The sequence below is a fragment of the Chroicocephalus ridibundus genome, chromosome 1 (genome assembly GCF_963924245.1).
Source record: "Chroicocephalus ridibundus chromosome 1, bChrRid1.1, whole genome shotgun sequence".
Taxonomy (NCBI): Eukaryota; Metazoa; Chordata; class Aves; order Charadriiformes; family Laridae; genus Chroicocephalus; species Chroicocephalus ridibundus.
The window spans coordinates 137934528-137953402 of record NC_086284.1 but is presented as its reverse complement, the minus strand read 5'-3'; the positions used below and the strand labels follow the sequence as shown (position 1 = coordinate 137953402).

At 44.7% G+C, this 18875-nt stretch overlaps 2 protein-coding genes across 3 annotated transcripts; one reads left to right on the top strand and one right to left on the bottom strand.

Annotated features, from left to right (window-relative positions):
• Positions 1-1472: 1472 nt before the first annotated feature.
• Positions 1473-8773, bottom strand: LOC134525031 (probable G-protein coupled receptor 19). 2 transcript variants are annotated; one of them, XM_063355478.1, is made up of 3 exons: positions 8675-8773; positions 3904-4385; positions 1473-2826 (listed from the first exon to the last, which is right to left on the bottom strand). In XM_063355478.1, exon 3 carries the CDS (start codon positions 2804-2806, stop codon positions 1562-1564), a length of 1245 nt encoding a protein of 414 aa, XP_063211548.1. In that variant the 5' UTR covers positions 2807-2826; positions 3904-4385; positions 8675-8773; the 3' UTR covers positions 1473-1561. The 2 variants fall into 2 exon arrangements, with proteins under 2 accessions (XP_063211548.1, XP_063211539.1); XM_063355469.1 differs by lacking the exon at positions 8675-8773 and having other exon boundaries at positions 3904-4903.
• On the top strand, positions 7635-18258 carry MANSC1 (MANSC domain containing 1). The gene is made up of 3 exons (XM_063355457.1): positions 7635-8149; positions 9012-9152; positions 12917-18258. Exons 1-3 carry the CDS (start codon positions 7930-7932, stop codon positions 13924-13926), a joined length of 1371 nt encoding a protein of 456 aa, XP_063211527.1. The 5' UTR covers positions 7635-7929; the 3' UTR covers positions 13927-18258.
• Positions 18259-18875: the final 617 nt, after the last annotated feature.

Here is an 18875-nt window from a genome sequence, read left to right as displayed (position 1 = left end):
TGAACAAGCCTGTTCTCTGCCCACGCATGATGGCCAGCGTCATTGAAAGCTCTGCACGGAACTCAGCTTCGTTTCTCTTGGCTGCCTTTGCTAATTGCCACCGAGATTTAATTTAACGCAAAAATAGTGCTCCTGTCTCGTATGAACTGCGCCTCACTGTTACTGAGACCAAGGCTATGGGAAGACAATCCCAATCTAACACCACCTTTCGCCAGCTGTAGGCTGTACAGTGTGCTTTTGCAATCTAATAATAATACACCTTTCTTTCAACTCCCTGAACGACTGCTTGGTTCCTGCCAAAATAACAAATAAATAGTATGAAAGAAATGTAGTTATCTGGGGGAAGAACAAACTATTGGGGGGAAGAACAAACTACTGGTCGCGCAATTCAGTTTACAAACTTGAGTTCCTAATCTGCAATAGACACACGCATGGTTAAAGTCACATAATGTCAAATGATTACAGCCTAACCGGTGCTTACCATAATGTCATTTGACATTATACATCAGTCTGCTGCTGTTCCCCTTCCCGCCAGCAGCGAAGCCCCAGCCGGTCCCGTTGGATTGTTTTCTCACTGCGCTGGCAGAGCAATAGCAGCAGGACCTGGCTCCACCTGCACCCACAGCTCCCTGCCAGCTTGCATCCTCTGGGATGCCTGTTAGGGACCTATTCAAACATGCACCCGTGGAGGATGCCACCAGGCGAGCGTGTGACTACAGAGCTCGTTTTCCTGCTCCTGTTTGGGAAAAACCACTATTTGCTGCAGGTACCACAACTGTACCCCAGAAGAACTGACTCAGGCCGGGAGACAAACTGAATTTAACAGGTGAGGACTCCCTGGGTGCCTGGTACAGTCATGACCCCTTTTGATCAGCAGGTCTTCTCCCAGGCCGTGCCCACCCCTGGCTTCTGGGTGGGTGTACCCGGACGGGTGTAGAAGCAACTCGAGAGGAGGCGGGGAGGGCAAGACCAAGGGAAGGACTTTTCCCAGGCAGTTTGGACCACGAGACCTCTGGAGAGGTGCAATGCTGAAGATGCAAAAGCGTTCAGCACTGGCCTGAGGCTGACCCTACCAGGGCAGCGGGAATTTGACCGCTGACGTCAGTGGGCTCAGAGTTATGCCAGCATTGCCCACGCATGGACATCTTACCCGTGGGGTCTGAGCGAGTGGGAAAACCCCAGTGCAACAGTATTCACAGGGATATAACGAAAGGAAGTATAGATGGCTTTGGGTGGATTTATATATGGTGGCCAATGGATGGGGATTATAAAAAGCAGTGTTTTTCCTCTCCCTTTTTCCCTACATACTGATAGTGTAAGAGCTGTTCTGTTTTGTAAAGAAGTTATGCTGGTGATTCAGGGAGAGCAGTTCCACAAAGCAGAAGGTAACTGAAATAAAATGGACCGGACACATCAAAATCAATGCATTTAATAAAATAAAACATCTTCTTTTCTTCCCTAAAAGTTGTGTTAAAAACGTGTATATATACATTGGTTCAAAACCCAGAGAAAGCTCCTTGTTCAGGGGGTACATCGTAATTTTTCAAAGCAATGAAGCCAACTAGACAAATGTATTTGGGGGATTAGACTGAATAGGCCAGGCAAGCTTTTTTTCCTTTGCTTCTCTGTTAAAAGCATCATAGATGGAGTCTTTGGTGACAGTTTTGGCCGGAGCTGGGATTTCTGCAATCCCAACGTGATTTTTTTTGGCTATCCTGGAACTGGTGGTGATGGTGTATGCGTTGCTTCTGTAGCATTTCATGGCGGACATGCAACACGTTTCTTTCATCCCTCTTCTGAAGTTTGCATTGTACACGGAGTAGAGGGTTGGCTTAGAGGCTGAAGAACTGAAAGAGATCCAGGTGATGGCCAGGAAAACCAAGGAGCTCTTTCTGTAGTCTGTTTCCTGCGGGTGCCACAGTTGTACCACGTAAAAAGGGAGCCAGGACAGGAGAAACACGGAGTTTAACATTAAGAACATCTTGATGGTTTTCACCTTTGTTCTTGGGACGATGTTCATTGTCCTCCTGACAGTCATGCCATCGGTGCCTATTCTCCAAATGTACTTGATGACTTTCTGATAGAAGAGGATAATGAGCATGGAGGGGATCAAAAACACCACCAAGAGGTGGATGATACTGTAGACGGCTCCTTCCCAAGAACTGGGGAGAAAAAAGTTGCAGTGGTCGTCGCTGTTGGAGCCATAGAAGAAGAAAGCCGGTGATGCAAAGACAGCGTCAAACAGCCAAGAGGCCAGAATCATTTTCTTGGCTTTCTCCCTGGACACTTTGAAGCTCAAGGGGTAGACGATAGTGTAGAATCGATCCACACATATCGAGAGGAGCACGTAGATCTGGGCTCCGGGGGTGAGGTACTGTACGTACCTTACCAGCTTGCACATCACGTTCCCCAGCGCCCACCTGCCCCAGATAAACTGGAGCAGCACGAAGGGCACGCTTGCAACACTGATGAGAAGGTCTGCACAAGCCATGGAGACAACAAAATAGTTGGTGGTGGATTGTGTCCTCCTGCTCCTGTGGATCACTAAGCAAACGAGGGAGTTTCCAAAGACGGAAACCAGCCACAACACTCCCAAAACCATGCTGGCTGCTGCAATTTCCCCTGGCCTCAGCTCATACTGCAAGACAGTGTGGTTCCTGCTTGCGCTGGGTCCTATGGGTGACTCCGCCATCTCGCAGCCAGCAGGAGGGATGGAGGTTTTGGGGTAGCTCTTGTTCTGCTGCGGGAGCAATAAGGTAGGGAGAACAGAAGGACCGCTGCTGTTATCCATGCTGTGGGGAAACATGGTCAACTCTTTTGCTCAGGCTGCATCAAGAGAGAAGAGAAAATGTTGTATTTAACAAGTATGTGGGAAAAACCTACCTTAACTGGTGAAAGCTAATTTTAAACTACCTAAAGTAGTAGGTTTCAGAGAAATGGTCAGAAATCTCTGGTGAGATTATCCGGTAGAGCAGAGGCCATGAAGTTTCATGCAGATTCTTATGAATGGCCTGAATATTTTAGGACAGGCACTCCTGTCCTCTGAAAGACAAATGTCCCTTTCACAGATAGAGAGTGAGGTGCAGTTTCACCAGTGCTGCTGACCTGCAAACTGAGTGAGTGGAATATGCCCCACTGATCCCAGAAATGAGCTGTACTTCTGGAGTGCGTGGAAGTTGCAAAAAACCACACCAACAGTGTCCCTGCTGCCTTGACTTGACATAAATCCATCAAGCAGATAGACAAAGGAGCTGTTTCTTATACCAAGAGGTGGAATGGGAAGTAATATTTCTCACGATCTTCATTGATAAGGATGCTAGCAGCCAAACCCTGCTCCCATCCAATCATTAGTACCATTGGTGTTAATATCCCCAATATCCCTGAATCTTTTTGTTTCTGGATGTAACTTTGGAAGGTAAGTGAGGTCTGAGTTTGAAGGCAAGGGAAAGCTCAGCGCGGTGGAAGGACTGGCAGCAAGCTGGGTGGGCGCTCCTCACCATGAATCCTCCTCAGCCCTTCCACAGTGAGGAGATTTTCATCAAGCGTTGGACACTGTGTAACTTAAAGTGTCTCTCCTGAACATCAACACTATCCCCGCACATCCTCGCCTCGTTAGTTACCTGCCCCATCAAGGGTAGCCTTTCCTGCTGTCACCCTGAGAAGAAGGGTCCCCCAAAACCTGCAGAAGCGTTTTTTATCAGCGGCAGAGTTTTGATTCAAAAGTAAAACTCTAGGGGAGGAAGTAAATGTTCTCATGCAGCTGAGGTATGGGGGGAGCCTTTTGATTTCCAGCAGTGGAACTTCGGGTTGCAGCGGTTGAACTGTCACTAGACACTACTGCTGTCAGCTGTTGAGGATCTCTATGCTCTGGAGAAAACCCGGGGGGAGGGTCAATGTCCTTACCTTGGTCTCCCAAGCAGCAAGACTGACTCTTCACAGCTCCCCCTGCCGAGCGGAGTCCATCCGCCACCAACCTGCAGGTCTGTGGGTGACCCAAGAGGCAACTGAAGGGTTGCCATGAGCAACTGACACCAACACACAACACGGAACCTCTGCCCACGGCTGTGTCACGGGGAGCCCTTGCCCAGCTCTGGGAAAGGACTCAGTTGCCTTGTCTTGGCCTTGGGATGTGCCAAAGTTCTGAGCTCAGGAGTCCTCTGTTGAGACGACCTGTGGGTTTGCAGGGGTGCAGGGGTTGCCAGATGAGTCCAACCCCTGTTCTTTTTAAATGTGCATGTCTCCGTTTATAGTTCCCCCGTGTTTCCTTTTCCTTTCTTTGCTTTCCAGACCCTTGAAGTCCTTCCTCCTTCTTTCCATCTCCTGTACAGACGTTGCCTTGCCTGGGCACTGATACCACATAGCCTTCACAGCTCCGAGGCCAGGTACTGAACGTCACCAAATTGGTGGGTGCAAGGCAAAAAAAGAGATTGGAAACGGGTTTAAAGGAGGTTATGGCTCTGTTAGCTGCTAAACAACTCACTATTATTAGATGGACAGTAGTTGAACTTGGGGGCCCCCAGTGTTTACCTCTTTAAAGCAGCACAGAGCAGTCATCCAACGCGGACTCTCATTGCTGACTACAACCCCACCCCCAATGCTAACTCAATCAATAATCTGTTGACTTTTTAGACAGTGTTTTTCACCTGCCTGGATGCTCGAGTGTCCTTTCTATTTGTGAGCTAGCACTGAAATACAGCTTCTGGGACAAATTTTTATATTAGCTGCATTGGGCCAGCACATTTAACTTCAATTCACGTCCTTTCCACTTCCGCATAATGGATTTCTCGCTCCTCTCTACAGTGTTTTCATTTATTTTTGTGAAAGTGTGAATTTGTGGTATATCACCACCCCTGAAAAGTTTTAATTTACCTATCAACCATCATCTGTGTCTACCACGTGGAATTTTATCATTGAAAACATTATTAAAATAAAGTTCTATTTAAATGTGTTAGTTGTGTAAGTGAATTCCTTATTTTGTCTCTAATGTGGATATAATACAAATCCTCTGTAGTGTCCTGCGTCCAGTAACTAAATTAATGTGCCTGAAACTGTGTGTGGTTGTACATATCTACATTAGGATATATAAACCTGATGTTTGTATTACCATGACCCAAGCAACTTAAGCGCCTTGCCAAATACTTTGTATAGTTTCTTACCAGTTTTGCTTTTCCTTTATGACTTACTCTGTACATTCAATGCTTGACATAAGTGGATTATTTGAAACTGTCCGATTGGTACATGAAATATGTAGCTGCAGGTTCCTCTGAAGGGCCTGGCTAGGGCTTAAGGCAGAAGCTGTGCCTGGGGGTAACACAGCACAGGAATAGCCCTGACCTACCTGTCCCTGCATGGTGACACGTTGGTGTGCAGTCCCGATTACATGGGCACAGTCCCATTTGCCTCATTGCTGCTACCGAGCATTACAGAATGTGACTGCCGTGCTCTTGGACTCTCTAAGACTGGCTTACAGTGACTAGTTTGGAGGAGAGGGTGTTAACTGTACATACAGTGTATGCAAGTGCGAATACCCACAAACGTACATATATATATATTTGAAGTTCCTCTTATCTGCGCCCAGGTGTTTCACCCTGTAGGGCACCAGCTCCCAAGCAGAGATGCTCTACAGAGGTAGAAAAACACCTTTAGTGACTTAGCTGTGACACAGGGCTGATGGGGTCTGTCCATCTTCCTCTCCCTCAGCATCCCTTCCTTCCCATCTTGGTGGGGAGGGAAGCACAGCAGCCACTGGGCAAGGCTGGCTCTCTCCTAGCCAGCTGCAGTGGTTTCTGCATGACTTTTGGTGGACCTCAGCTTCCCTGTACCTCAGCAGCCTGACTGAATTGAATCTGCTCTCTCCAGGGAGGCTGGGTGCCCACCCTATAAAGAAGAGGTGGGAAGGGGGCAAAGAAGCAATGGTGTCTGGACAAGGGCAGTTGTGTCATCCCATAGTATCTCTACTGCCTTGCTCATATTACATATCACATCAGCCCTCCTCATATTCCCTTAATCATCTACGCCTGTCTCACCACAGTAGTCTCCGCACAGGGCTCCATATTCGCTCTCCTTCCAGCATCCCGACACCCCCAACCCTTAACACTATTCCAACAGTCCCAGTGAAGAACCATTTTCCTCACCCTCAAGTTACAACCACCCCAGCCAGACCTTTAGCCATTTTTTTTTTTTTTTTTTTTTTATGAGCTTCTTTCAGCTTGGCTTCTTCCACCACCACTATGTAAGCAAAGGCAGGTGGCAGCTGGGACCCTGCCTAATGCATAGCACAGGTAATATTTGTGCTTGCTTTTAGTATTCAGTCTCACAGTTCATTCACTGTGTGATACGGTTAGTAGGTGACACTTTAAATGTTTGCATTCTCTTGCAGATTTTTCCTTTAAGAGTGAAAAAAGTTTTACCAGTTTACCAAAAGAGGGAAGCCTGGCTACCAAAGTCTCCCTCTGCATTTCAAAAAACTATAAATAAACATTTTCTGAAAGAAAAGCAGCTGAAAATTTCAGGAAAAAAAAAAAAAAAGCACCAAGAATGCAAGAATCACAATGAAACATTAGGAATTGCCCCAAACTGGCCATCTGATGTGAAATGAGAAGATAGGCTCAGTCTCTTCCCGCACATACCTCCAAATAAAAGCCAACACCACCCAGCTGTGTTAACAAAGGAGACGGGGACTGGCTGGGCATGAAGAACAAGTCAGCCGCCCGTCCCTTGGCGTGCGTCCATGGTGTCGGGCAGGCAGCAGCAGGGCAGGATGAAGCAGGATGTGTCCCTGCTGCTGCTGCTGCCGCCGCCGCCCCTTGCAGGGAAGGATCTCAGAGAAGCAAGAAATCTCACCTCTGTTTAAGTTTCTTTCTTTAAAGCAGACAGCAGATGTCTGCCAGAGATGGGACCAGATGGCCTATTTTCATCATTCTACCCTAACTGTTACAATGTGTAGTATAACCTGCCCCTTTGGTAGCTCTTCACATAATGGCCCACCCCTAAAAAGAAAGTGTCTTTTATTTACAGATAACTGTATTATTCTAAGTACTCATACTACTCTCACCCTTCTCTGTAAGGATGAGACACCTGAAAAAGAAGGAATATATCTTACAGTCTTTTTATTCCTTGCACTCCTTACTCTCTGGGCCACTATTACTCCTAAACGCTGCCCCAAAAGTAATAATAATAAAAAAAAACAATTACAAAGAGGAAATGAAAAATTTCCCAGGAAAAAGCATTACTTAAGCAATCAATCGCACTAAGGCCATTGAGGGAGTAGACAGGCTTGTCCATACAACTCCCCTTCCGCAAACACCCTGTGCTTTGGCGGCGGTTTGAGCAGGATTACTCAGGGAGACGAGAGACGCTCACGCAGACACCAGAAGATGCACGTGTCCGTTTAGACCAGGACGTGCAGATTAACCGCTTTCACGACCGCCTCCAAAAGCGGATCTCAGTCGGAGGAGACCGAGCCAAACCACATCAGCCTGACCCACCACCCCCCAAGAGTTTCACCGGGTGGTTTTCCCTTTGCGCCCGGGACCGGCGAGCGGCTGGAGGAGCGGAGCCACCCCCGCAGCCCCGCCGGGCGGGCCGAAGGGAGGGCGGGCAAGCCGGAGGGAAAGGGGGGTGGCTCGGATCCGCCTCCCCCGGCCCCTCCTCCCGGAGGTGTCGGCGGACCGGGACTCCCACCGTTCTCCACCGCTGCCTTCCCGCCCTCGGACGCGCAGCGGAGACCAGCCCGGTGGGCGGAGGCGGGGGGGTCGGCCCGAAGGTGCCCCCAAAAACGCATCCCCGCCCCGGGAGCAGAGGAGGCGTCTCGGCGGCGGCTATCCCGGCTACCAGCCCTTCTGGGAAGCTGGCCGCGAAATCCGGTTGCCGGCCGAGGAGGGTCCGGTACGTCCGTGGTAAGGGGCGCCCAGAGAGCGGCGAGGGACCATGCAGCCCGCTAGCCGCCGGTGGCCCGTTTGCTGGCTAGTGATCGCCTGCGCAGTGGCCAGACCATGCCTGAGTCAAGAGTGCTCCGCCGAGAGAATGGCCGATACCATCGTCGATATAAACTTATCTCTGCCCAAAGGCATCCGGGGCGCGGAGCCGCTGTACGCCCCGAACCCCGAAGCTTGTGTCCGCGCCTGCTGCTCGGGGGACAAGCTGTCAGGTAACTGGCTCCTCTTCCATCTTTTCTGTGACTGTGTACGAGCAGCCCTTGGGAAATTACTTCTGAAGTTGTCTGGGAAAAGGGCATTCTCTATATTCAGCCCGCAAACGTTAATTTACCCTTTCCTTCACGCCGCGATGAGTAACGGCTTGCAGCCGCTATCCTGTTTTGCCAGGTGCGGTGTCAGATCTTAATGCAAGACCTCAGAGTGTTCAGGAAAATAGCTGCAGTAAAGGGACAGTGGTAATTTTAAATGATAAAAACTCTCAGACCCCCAAACTTTTAAGAGCCGGGAGCTGTATTTCGTAGATGTGCTACAAAGTAACCGACATGTTGCGCTACATTTAATTTCTGCCAAAAATGAGAGTGCTTACCCTTCTCTGAGAGGGCTGATTCGCATCAAGCTCTTGGAGCAGCAGGAGGTACAGCAGCAGCGAGTAGACATGACAGTGGTAAAAGTGACCCCCCCAAGCAGCAAGAAGCCAAGAGATTCCTGGGATGTGAAGGGAAAAGTGGATAACTAACCTCCTTCCCGATGAGTATATCAAAGAAGTTTTCAGATTTATCAGAATTTGGCAGTGCGGTACAGACGAGGGGAGGATGAAGGGTTAGTCTCATTATTTCCCCAAGTTCATTTGTGCAGGAAGGGGAAGGTGTGACCTTTTGTATGTTGGCCCTGGGCCATTCTTTTGCAGTCCTGGGTTGTTTTTACTGTTGGAATGTTGTACGTTAGTACTTTTCCTCTTACTTACTGGAGGAAAAACTAATTTAACAGATCAGAGCTTATTATCAAGATGGTATAAAAGTTCTTATTGCTGAAATACGTGTTTGTGTATATATATATCTCTCTCGTGTTTTGCAGGAGACAAGAAGTGTAATTTGATGATTTTTGACATTCAAAGGACAAGCACACATCCGAACTGCTACCTGTTTTACTGCCCTAGCACAGAAGCTTGTCCAATGAAACCCGCAATGGGATATGCGAGCTACAAGATAACTAGAGGTAAATAATATTTAGAGCCACTAGTCCCCACACTAGATGACTTTTGCACCTGTGAGTTTTCAGTAGTGACCAGAAAATGTTTGGGGTTGCGTTTTCGGTAAAATGCTCTAATCCAAGCACTGTAATTTGAAAATGCTGCTCTTTTGCTTTGTGGAAGGTGGGTGGGCAGGTGTGTGGCGAGCTCTTGTGTGGGCCCATCTTTCTGGTTAGAATAACATTCCAACCCTTATTGAATTCCTTCACGTTAAATTTAGAACTCTTCATAATTTTCCCTTGCTTAAAACAAAAAGAAGCTGCTTCAGTCTTGGTATATTCAAGAAGGAAAATTTCCTGTGTGTAGTGCTGAAGAGTATCACTAAGAACAACAGAAATACGATGCCCTTGTAGCCATCTACATATTCAAAGGATCCATGATACGCTGATGAATACCATATACACACAGGGAGAAACACCGAGCAAATGTTGGGTAAGACTTGGATCACCACTGTGATGCTGCTGAGTAATTGGCAATAGTAATCATTATTCTCTGCTTTCAGTTAGGGAACCTGAAGTGCAGATGCAAAAGGACTAAGCTCAAAGCTTTATGGCATGTGGGCTATGCCATCAGAAATATCTTGCTATCTGTCATGTGCTGTGGGATTTTCAATAGCAAGTCTTACTTGTTGACTGACGTTGGCTCGCGCCAGGCCTGCTTGAACGGCTCAGATAAGAAACTGATAATTAGACTGTCCTCCTGCCAAGAGTTCACAAGGTGGTTTCAGTGTGGCTGCTTGAGAGAGCAGAAATTTCGTGTTTCCAGAGACTGAACTTTTGCTGAAAAAAAGAACTTTTCCAAGAGCAACTATGCAAGGAGCGACAGCAGGATATGAAGAAAGATTATTCACATCATGTTACCCAATAGTTTTGTGCAAGCACAGGCACACAAGAATTGAGCAAAAGCAACGCGCAACAAATTAACTGCATGCCTGTAAAATTATCATGAGAACTATTCTTTTCTCCAGCTCTTTCTCCCTTAGAAGAATACAGGGGTTTCAAACACAGAAACAAGGAATGTAATCGTACTTGTGCTTTCATCCTTCATGTAGTGTAATGCTCAGTTAACAACTTGATTGCATATACCATCACTTTTTCATTTCGCATTTTTTAGCTTCTGTAAACATTGAATTATGGAAAAATTATGCTAGCGTATTTACCTTATGTTCCCAATAGGTTTTCAAAGGTAGCACCTTAGCAGTGTTGGTACTGACAAACATTTCAAGCTTCATTTTTTCGGATGAGAATCTGCATGTGGGGACACTGAAAACCAAACCAAAAGGGGGAAAGACATTTTATTGGTAATCAAGCATCTTAAAATACTGTTGCTATGTTAGTAATGGAATTCTGTTTTTTCTTTTTTTAATGATTCTGCTGGCTGCTAACTAATGGAAACAACCTATGGCTTGGGATGTAAAACATTTCCTTGTCCCAGTTGCAAAGAGCTATTGCTAAAAAAGAAATAATGTTTCTGGTTTCTGCTGTTCATGTACTTTTGCGGTGCTTGCCTTTTCCACCCCACTAAGACACCCAGGCAAGACTGGTGGGTTCTAGCAAAGTAGGCTCAGGAGGTGTTCAGTTTGTTTTTGTTTTTTTTTTTTAAAGCAACAACCTGAAGTTTGGTTTCTAATGCAGCTTATTGGACTTGAGATATCAGCAGGACCACTTTGGTTTCTTAATCTCTTCTTGAAGTTTGACTTGCATAGTGCCCTTGTTCTTTCTTGCCAACAAGCATCTCTATCCTACCCCAGCTGTGCCTCGCACGTGACAGTTTTGGGCAATTGCATTTGGGACCTTGTAGTCTAAAATGGAGACGAAGAATACTAGAAAATCAATGTTTGATGCTGGAAATTCATTAAGGCAGGCAGTTACACTAATTAATCTGAGTGCTGCAGAGTAGCAGTGATACTTAACTCCTGTACGGGACCCATCACGTATCCTCCCTGTGCTTCCTCCACCCGTCCTTTGAACGCTGTGTGACTGCGCCCTGCTTGCCTAGCTGTTGCCCAGGCGAGCCAGCTGAAGATGACAGAGCATGCTGCAAGTGCTTTGTAGCTGCCACGCTACATCCGCTGGTTGTTTAAATGCACGGGGGGAGAAAGCGTCCATGGGAGTGCATCGGGAACAGGGGAAAAGTGAGCTGGGAACTGACCCCACGGTGTTGACAGGCCATTTCCTCGCTGGTGTGGAAATGGGTCCAGAGCTGCAGAAGCAAACTGAGAGTTTGGGTGTCCCTGACCATACAGTTTCTGATTCTCTAATAACTGAACATTTTGTTATTTAAAGCCATTTTCTAAAACCAGAGTATGGCTTTTCTCTAAAGTCAGACCTTGTGGCTGGAGTCCGTTATCTCTACTTAGGATCTTACTTTGCTAACAAGCTAGTACCTGACTGTAAGTTTAGGATAAAAATTGGTGTCTGTGACTCAAGCAAAGTATTTGCTGTTCTCTTGTTTAAAGCATTGCCAGTTTTTTTGTTTGTTGGTTTTGGGGTGGTTTTTTTTGCATTTCATTTTTTTGTGGAGTCTTAAGGCTTGGAAATATATATTACAACAGCAGCCAAGTAGGCTTCTTTGCATGTATAATAAAACTGAAATAAATCCATGCCTCTAGATTCCTACTTGAGAAAAAGGTGACAATGAAAGTGTCATGGGCTTTTTGTTATTTATTTCAATTCCAGTGCAGTTAACAAACCTCTTTATTTCTATTAAAAAAACAGATGAGTGAGAGTCAGAAGTACTTGAGAGGGTGTTCCCTTTTAAATGTTCTGTATGGCAACTGAATGATAATGATTATATATATTTATATATACACAAATATATATATGTGTGTATGTATATATAAAAACTGAATGATAACAGCCCGTCTCCCCAGAGCTCCTGCTCACCCAATGTCTCTCTATGATACCTGTGTAGAATCAGGCAGCTGCTTTGATTATCGATTGTATGGAATTTGTCACATAAAGCTGTTGCCTTGCTTCCAAATTCTATTAAATAACATTCACCCACCTGGTTTGCAAGCAATACATATCAGCTTCTGCAGAAATGATCAAGTGCAGCCTGCTTCTTGTGGAGGCCTTCACTACAAATACCTCGGAGGCTCTTGGAGTAGTGTCTTCTAGCATGGCAGTAGGGAGCTCAGGTCTTTCCTACAAATCAGCATGCGTATAAAATGGTCTATAAAATGGGATATTATTGCCACCTTCATAAGAGAATTTTTGTATGTGAATTGAATTGTATCAAACAATCACAGGGTGCTTGGATATTACAAAAATAGGAGTATATAATCATCTTTTCTAGGTGAAAATGTGTACATCTGACAAAAAGTGACGTTGATAATATCTACTTCTTAATTGACAGAGGCTGAGAATGGTTTAAAGGCAATGGGCCTACTCACTCTGCATTGCACTGCTAAATAAAACACTTACGTGCATGTGATACGAGCACAAAACAATCAGATTGGGATGCTCACTCTGCACAGGTGAATTCTGTAAGAAGCATCAGTCAGGGTCTGGTGTGCCCAAGCTTGAGACTGACAGGTCTTATGACACAGAATTTAAAAGTCACTCACCATATTTTAAGGAAAGGAAGATCTTGATGCCTCAGTTTCATTAGTCATTACTTTCTGGAGTCCCCTTATATCTCTCTTATTCAGAAATACAAATAGAGCAAGCCTGTGGTAGTCAAAAATAGATTTAATAATTAAATATTGGTATTTCATTTCTGTTTACAGACACCCATGCCCCAGAGGATACATCCTTCAAAAGTGAGGACTTTTCTTCAAATGGCTATTCCATGTCTTCGGATGCTGGAGCCTTTCTTTCTCCCAGTCAGACTAGCCGTCAGAATCGTACCGCTGCTTTGCAACAATCTGTCTTTCATCAGGCATCTGAACTCCTTAACCACGTGGTCGAGCATTTAGACAACATTGAATTGCATACAGTTTTTCGTGAATCTCAGAAGGCAAAACATCCTGAGAGCTTAGACCCCATCCCAAGCCAGAAAGTAATCAACCTGCCGCCAAATACGACTTCTGCTGTTCGAATTAGAAACCCCTCTGCTTCCTTCCCCACCACTCAGTCTAGCGCTCCTGAACCCAGCAGTACTACTCTGACTCCTCTGCCTACAAGTACCACCCGACCAGAATCTCAAACAACCTCTCTGCATCCTGCTGGTGCTAAACCTACTACCGTCACCACCACTACCACCACCACCACAGCTACCTTTCTGCCTGCTGCGACCACTAGCGCTAAACCTGGTGTTCCTGCCACCAGCATCGCTGGTGCTCGTGTTCCTCTTTCCAGTCCTGCAACTTCTGCTTCTGTTTCTGCAACCGAGCGGGTAACCACAAATTCCAGATCTGCTTCCACCCCGTCAGGGCTAAGAACTCCAGCCACCCATCCTGGGCCAACAGTTGTCTCTTCCAACGATACCCGCCATGTCACCCTCCTCTCTTTTTCGGGTTTCACTCTGCCTGCTAGTGATTCCCCGACGTCTTTCCAAAACAACCCTCAGGGTTATGACCCATCTGATTCAGAAAGCTACCTGCCAGAGAGTTTTCTGGGAGGGAAAGGTGTCGTTCAGCTGGGAGAAAAAAGCAGCCTTGTAGCGGCTTTGCTTTTTGGGGTGATATTCTTGTTGCTAGTTATCACACTGACAGGCAAGAAAATACACGAATCTCTTCAGAAGAGGCATTATACCAGGCTGGATTATTTGATCAATGGAATGTATGCTGATGTATGATGGGGACAGGGAATAAGATTGTGTGGAGCATCTCCCGCCTTTGAGAGGACAACTCTGAAACGGAACAGTAGATATTGAAATCTCAGAAGAGGATGGATTCCTTTTTTTTTTGCCACTAATGGGAAAGCAGCAGATGGCTTTGGTGGGGAAGAGAACTGCTGAGTACTGCTTTTTCTACTCTGAACTGTAATATCTGTCATTTTTGATTTATTACTAAATCTGGAAAATAAACACTAAAATCCAAGTTAAGCTAAGAAGATCTTGTATTTAAGGAGAAAAAGCACTTGAAAAGCTTAATCTGTACTGTGACAAGATTAGTGGAATAGAAGTACACCTAATAAATTGACTACCTACGCAGCGCGTGAGTGTTTTCAATGCTATTTGCCCCCAAATGCCATAGTGTTACACGATTGTCTGGCAATCCTGTTTACTCTACCTGTAGCCTTAAAGGAGTACTTGGTAGTACAGTTTTGCGTTGACATGGTTTTATGTACAAACAGTAAAAATTGTAGTACATGTAAGATAGTTGGCTTAACTTTCCTAAGCTACGTGTATTTTACGGATATGTACCTTTAATGCTCTTTTCTTCTGCTTATTTTCTTCATCACAAGCTATCCTTAAAACCACAGGCTGCAAATCTGAGTTTGCCTTTTCCAAAGAGCTCGCCACCTTGTAGCACGTTGTTTTTTTGCCAGACGTATCAGAGAGAAAGAGTTTTTATCATATCAAAGTAAAGCAAGCTGCAATCAAGCTCTTTCATGACAAACGGCATGATCGAGTGACTTGGCACACGCACAAGAGAGAATCTGTTCCAATACACCTAAATCCCTAACAGTTGAGACTCAACACCTGATCGCAGAGCAGGCAGAAACTTGCGAGGGGGCTTTAGCGAAGACAACAGCTGTATTATTGGCAGAAGACACACAGAAAGGTGCGGTCTCCATTTGCTGAGCATCTAAAGGGAGGTAAAACAGTTTTCAAGGAAAATGGTGGCGATGTTGTTGGAGGGTGCCAACTTCAGGGAAGTTTCCTACGGTCAGCAGGAGCAATTGAACAAGTCTGCATTATCTTCATGCTTCTGGTGTTCTCCTACTTTCCTCACCAGGCTGGTGGCTCTCGAAAGAGCTCCTTGCAATGGTGTCGGACTTGTTGTCCCTCCTGAACACACAGAGCTCTTCCTGGCTCTCAGAGCACACTCTCTTCACTTCTAGGGTCACCTTCATGTGACTGGTAATAAGCAGAGCTGCTGCATGTTTTTCCCCGACTCTGCCGTAAGAGATGAGTGAGAGTATGTGTGAGCATCTGCTGCTCGCTACGCAACTTCCAGTTCGTATTATTCACATTTCCCTTCACATACACCCAGGTCTAAACCTGGTTTTGGAATGAAAGACTAGATTTCACAGTATTGGTGTGGCAGGCAGCATAATCAACAACAAGCATCAAGACACAGAAGGAAGGGTGCCTTGTGAATACAAGTAAATAAATCTATTACAAAATATGAAACGTGACTCACGTCCAAGAGGTTCTTAGATCTGTCAAGCTTACTGTGGTGTGAAGCAGGCAAAAATGGCCCCAAGGCAAGTTTTCTGAGAACTCTAACAATAACTTTATGCAGAAAATTCTCTGAAAATTCCATTATTCAAAGATCAAAGAAAAGCCAGTGTTCCTTATGTCAAGAAGTTGAATTCTTACTATGTGGGGGCCGCAAATTGGTTTACAGATACAAAACCAGCTGGTCTTCTGTGCTACTTAAGTCTGACAATGCTTAAATAAAAACCATACTGTATAACCTCTTAAAAGTGAACAAAATTGCAACAGAAAAGTATTTCGAGTTCATCAGTTTGTCTATTGACTGCGCTTTGTTTAACCTCAGTTTCTTTCCTTTTTTTTTTTTTTTTAAATGGCTATTTTCAAAGCTTTCTGGTCAAGGAACGTGATGGGGGTGAACAATATTTCTGGGAAATGAATTAATAAGATGATAAGTCCAGTTGTGGGCTGTAAAAATGCAGGTGCAGATCTGAGGTTGACCATAATTTTCTCTCAGAAGAACTACAACTTTGTGAGAAGCCTTCTGTGTTGCTGATGCCATCACGGCAGCTTATTGCATAAGAGGTGCTGAGAACAACCCCTGAACCCTCACTGTGTCTTTCTGCTGTAATAACTAATTTGTTGGAGGGAGAGATGGTTGGTATTAATTGATACAGGACAGTACAGTAGAGATACGTTCAAGAGAAGGCAGGCAGACATATCTCAGGGTCGTTCAGAGCACTAGGCAGGTATTTGGCTAACATCACTAGAAACATCGCCCTCCAACCCAAACGTCACTGCATATCATGCACGGTGAATGGCAGAAGTAAAGCAGCGAGGTGCATAGGTACCATGACAAATTTGATGTGGATGCTGAGATGAGCGGCCTTTCACAATTTTTGAGGAAACCAAACATCTTCAAATGCTCTTACATTAAAAATCCTTTTTAATGCTTGAGCAAAGAAAAGTAGGTATTAGGCAGGTGCACTGAAACACTTACCGTTTTTTTTTCTGCCATCCATTTGTCTTGTTGGATTAAGAACAAACGGGGAATTGTTAGGTGACAAGTTTGTATCTTTCTGGAGGGGTATTTACAAGCTGTGTTTGAACACTAGAGGGCAACAACAGTTTATTAAATAGAATTGACAAGTTTTGAGGATGCCAATTAAAAAATGTTTTAATTGGCTTGGATTTTAACTTTCCAATCAATGGTTATTTCATTGCAAAAAATTTTTATAGGAAAGCTGCTTTGTTTATTGGAAGGTTCTAGGTGGAGGATTATATACGCACACTTTTAAAACTTCTTACTACATCATATAGTGGTAGTGAACAGCTGTAGAAGGCAATAAAACTAAGCATATTATCTTTTCTATTTTAATACTATTAAATCAAATGGCATTATTAGTCACGTATTGGCATTGACAGTTAACAGAGTGGGAGACAGATTTCCCATCATCATTCTTGCAACTATGATGCTTAATAATATGCATTTTTGGAGCTTATTTATTTGTCTGCTTAATGCTCTTGTATTATGAAACAGAAAGGAGTGAGACAGAGTAACTGTAAAAAATCCATCCAGTTTGTTATGCTGTTCAACACTGCTTATGGAAAACCTATGTGTGTTCTTCTATTTTTCCATTGACATCTCCTATGATCTTAACCGTACACCATACTCATGTCACCGGATCATCAGCCATCACAATATGATGACAACCTGTGCATTTGGGGTGGCTCTTTCTAAAGGTAACCAGTTACGTTATGGCTCGAGGCCAAAAGCTGATTGATTTTAATCACCTGGAGAGTGTAATAAATGCTGTAGTTGCTTGCTTTCATGTTGTTGCTTTATGGCGCTGAGCAAACATAAGGTGTGTAAACATAGACTATCATGAACAAAACTGTTTTGTGGTATTGTACAGTAGGGCAAATAGAAAGCAAGGGCAAAGAAGGGCAAGAAAGGGCAAATTTTATAAGCACACCAAACAATCGTAAGGGAATAAATTGCATATCTATTTGAGATGGATGAGAAAAGTGTGTAGTACCTGCCTCAGAGGGCTGCAAACTCAGTATGGCATGTTGTCTTCAAATAGCGCTTCAGCGTATTGTAATTCCTGTAAGAGTAGGAAATGCTTATACTCGGCATTCTTTCAAGTGAATTACTAACCAACTAACAAAAACAAAGAACCAAAAAAGAATTACATAAGAAGACAGTTTGAAAACGGGAACATATTTCCCTTCCTTCTACAAAACCATCTTAGTGGCTTGGAATCTGGTGACACCGTTAGATATTGCTTTCATCCCACCACCCCACACTCCATGCTGATACAAACATAGAGTTTAAAGTGCCATTATTGCACCTAAGAGTTTCCACCCAGTACCCCTTCATACAGAGAAGCTGCACTTTGTGCTCTGTCACACTCCTGAAATTGGGCTGGACTGCCGGACCCTTCCTACGTATTGCTTATTCTCTCACATATAGGTAATATACGTCTCTACCTCCCTGTTCATGTGCAATTATGGGATAGCTGCATCCCCTCATCATTCAAAAGCCTTGCACGTCCCTTCAGGAGTGTACATGGTATTCCCAGATGCTATACCAGCCTCTTGATGGGTACGTCCCCTGAAGGATTGGGATATACTGAAAATTTTTCTTCATCTTTGGTAAGCCTACGCTTGCTCTTAATCTCACGGTCTAAATTTGCTTTTTTCTCCTAGGTCTCTGCATTTCTTGAAGATACCAAAGTGCAAAGCCCAAAACTGCTGCTCTTTGTCCCCTTTGTGCTTGGTAGATATTATAAACAATGAATAAATACATTTTTAAGTTTCAGTACAACTATGCTGGATCGGTGTTTTCTGCATATTGGCTCCCAAGTAAGTTAGGAATGAGACGAACCCTTTACTTCAGTGGCCGTGTGCTGCTCTGTCTTTGTGCGTGCAACTCCCATTGATGTCAGTGGGAGGTCCTCCAGCACAGAGTTTATGGCTATAAGTCAAGTCCTCCCACTTTGTGGCTCATAACTTTCCAAAACAATTGCCTTATAGGATGACAGGACTTCTCAGCCCAGAGGTAAAATTTCTGAAAGAATCCAAAGACCCTTTTCCCAGCTGCTTCTGATTATTTAACTACGACAATGTTGTCCTTGTTTTGTTTCAGGGCACGAAATAAGGAGTTCAAATATTTTTCCCCCATGTGATAACTCAGGCACTACTTCTGAAAAGACTCCAGATTTGGCACATGCTATATGTTGCTTTTACAAAGCACTCCATTTTAGAAAGGGTAAAAAAATAATTTGTTTGTGAGGTATAGTCTTAAGCAAATGACAACAGCTCGTGCTGTGCTACTCCCTAGTAAACAAGTTACACGTGGCTTTCCTGCACCGACAAATGCCTAAAGCAAGGGCATACCTCATTCAGGTCAACATTGT

Excerpts from the sequence above, each read along its gene's own strand:
- LOC134525031 (XM_063355478.1), bottom strand. The coding sequence starts at position 2,806 with ATGTTTCCCCACAGCATGGATAACAGCAGCGGTCCTTCTGTTCTCCCT.
- MANSC1 (XM_063355457.1), top strand. The coding sequence starts at position 7,930 with ATGCAGCCCGCTAGCCGCCGGTGGCCCGTTTGCTGGCTAGTGATCGCC. Across the intron at positions 8,150-9,011 it reads CTCGGGGGACAAGCTGTCAG|GAGACAAGAAGTGTAATTTG; the intron begins GTAACTGGCTCC and ends CGTGTTTTGCAG. Across the intron at positions 9,153-12,916 it reads GAGCTACAAGATAACTAGAG|ACACCCATGCCCCAGAGGAT; the intron begins GTAAATAATATT and ends TTCTGTTTACAG.